At 34.4% G+C, this 680-nt stretch overlaps 1 protein-coding gene across 1 annotated transcript in view; it reads right to left on the bottom strand.

The window, feature by feature from the left end:
• LOC107645592 (CASP-like protein 1E1) overlaps nucleotides 1-526 on the bottom strand; it is a 1220-nt gene extending 694 nt beyond the window's left edge. Inside the window, exon 1 of the mRNA XM_016349644.2 lies at nucleotides 180-526. Within this exon, the coding sequence (XP_016205130.1) occupies nucleotides 180-415 (236 nt within the window). The 5' untranslated portion in view covers nucleotides 416-526. The remainder of the gene's footprint in view (nucleotides 1-179) is intronic.

The raw sequence follows: 680 nt of genomic DNA, 5'->3' as shown, positions 1-680 counted from the left end.
TATTAAAATTAACTATCATATATATGTTTGTATGTGTATAATTTAATTTATTTTAATATATATTTTAGTGACTAATTTTAATATATTTGTAAGATTAGGATTGATTTATATATAAATAGATAGCATGTAGCACTTTGAAAAAGAGAGATGCATGGATACATATATAATAAAATACGTACACGGTAGCAGAGAGATATTCCCACTTAGCAGTGGCCTTGAAGTTGATACCAGCATAGGAAATGATCTTAGTCTCTTTATCAACACCAACGATGATGGTGGCAACAAGAGTAAGAAAGAGGCCAAGAAGGCGCACCACGACCTCGCAAGGGCGCCGTCTCGTCCCCATTAGTATTGCCCTCTCCACAACCTTGACGTTGCTTTGCAGTCCTCCACCTTCCACACTACTACTGCCCATATTTGTTTTTATTACTTATTACTACACCTGATGGCAAATATATGAATGAGAAGAGAAAGGTAAGGTGGGGAGGTTGGAGTAGCATTCAAGGCAACTTGTACTACGCCTTTGTACCCTATTTAATGTATCTCTCTACCAACGGCTACATCATCAACACACTGCTATACAAGTTAATTGTTACTCAATACGATTAGCTAAAAATAAGAATATGAGAGATGTTAAATTTTATATTATTAAAATTTAGAATACGGTAATTAATATTTAG

This window comes from Arachis ipaensis, chromosome B06 (genome assembly GCF_000816755.2).
Source record: "Arachis ipaensis cultivar K30076 chromosome B06, Araip1.1, whole genome shotgun sequence".
NCBI classification, from domain to species: Eukaryota; Viridiplantae; Streptophyta; class Magnoliopsida; order Fabales; family Fabaceae; genus Arachis; species Arachis ipaensis.
The sequence above is the reverse complement of the archived record's forward strand: the minus strand, read 5'-3'. Positions and strand labels throughout refer to the sequence as shown.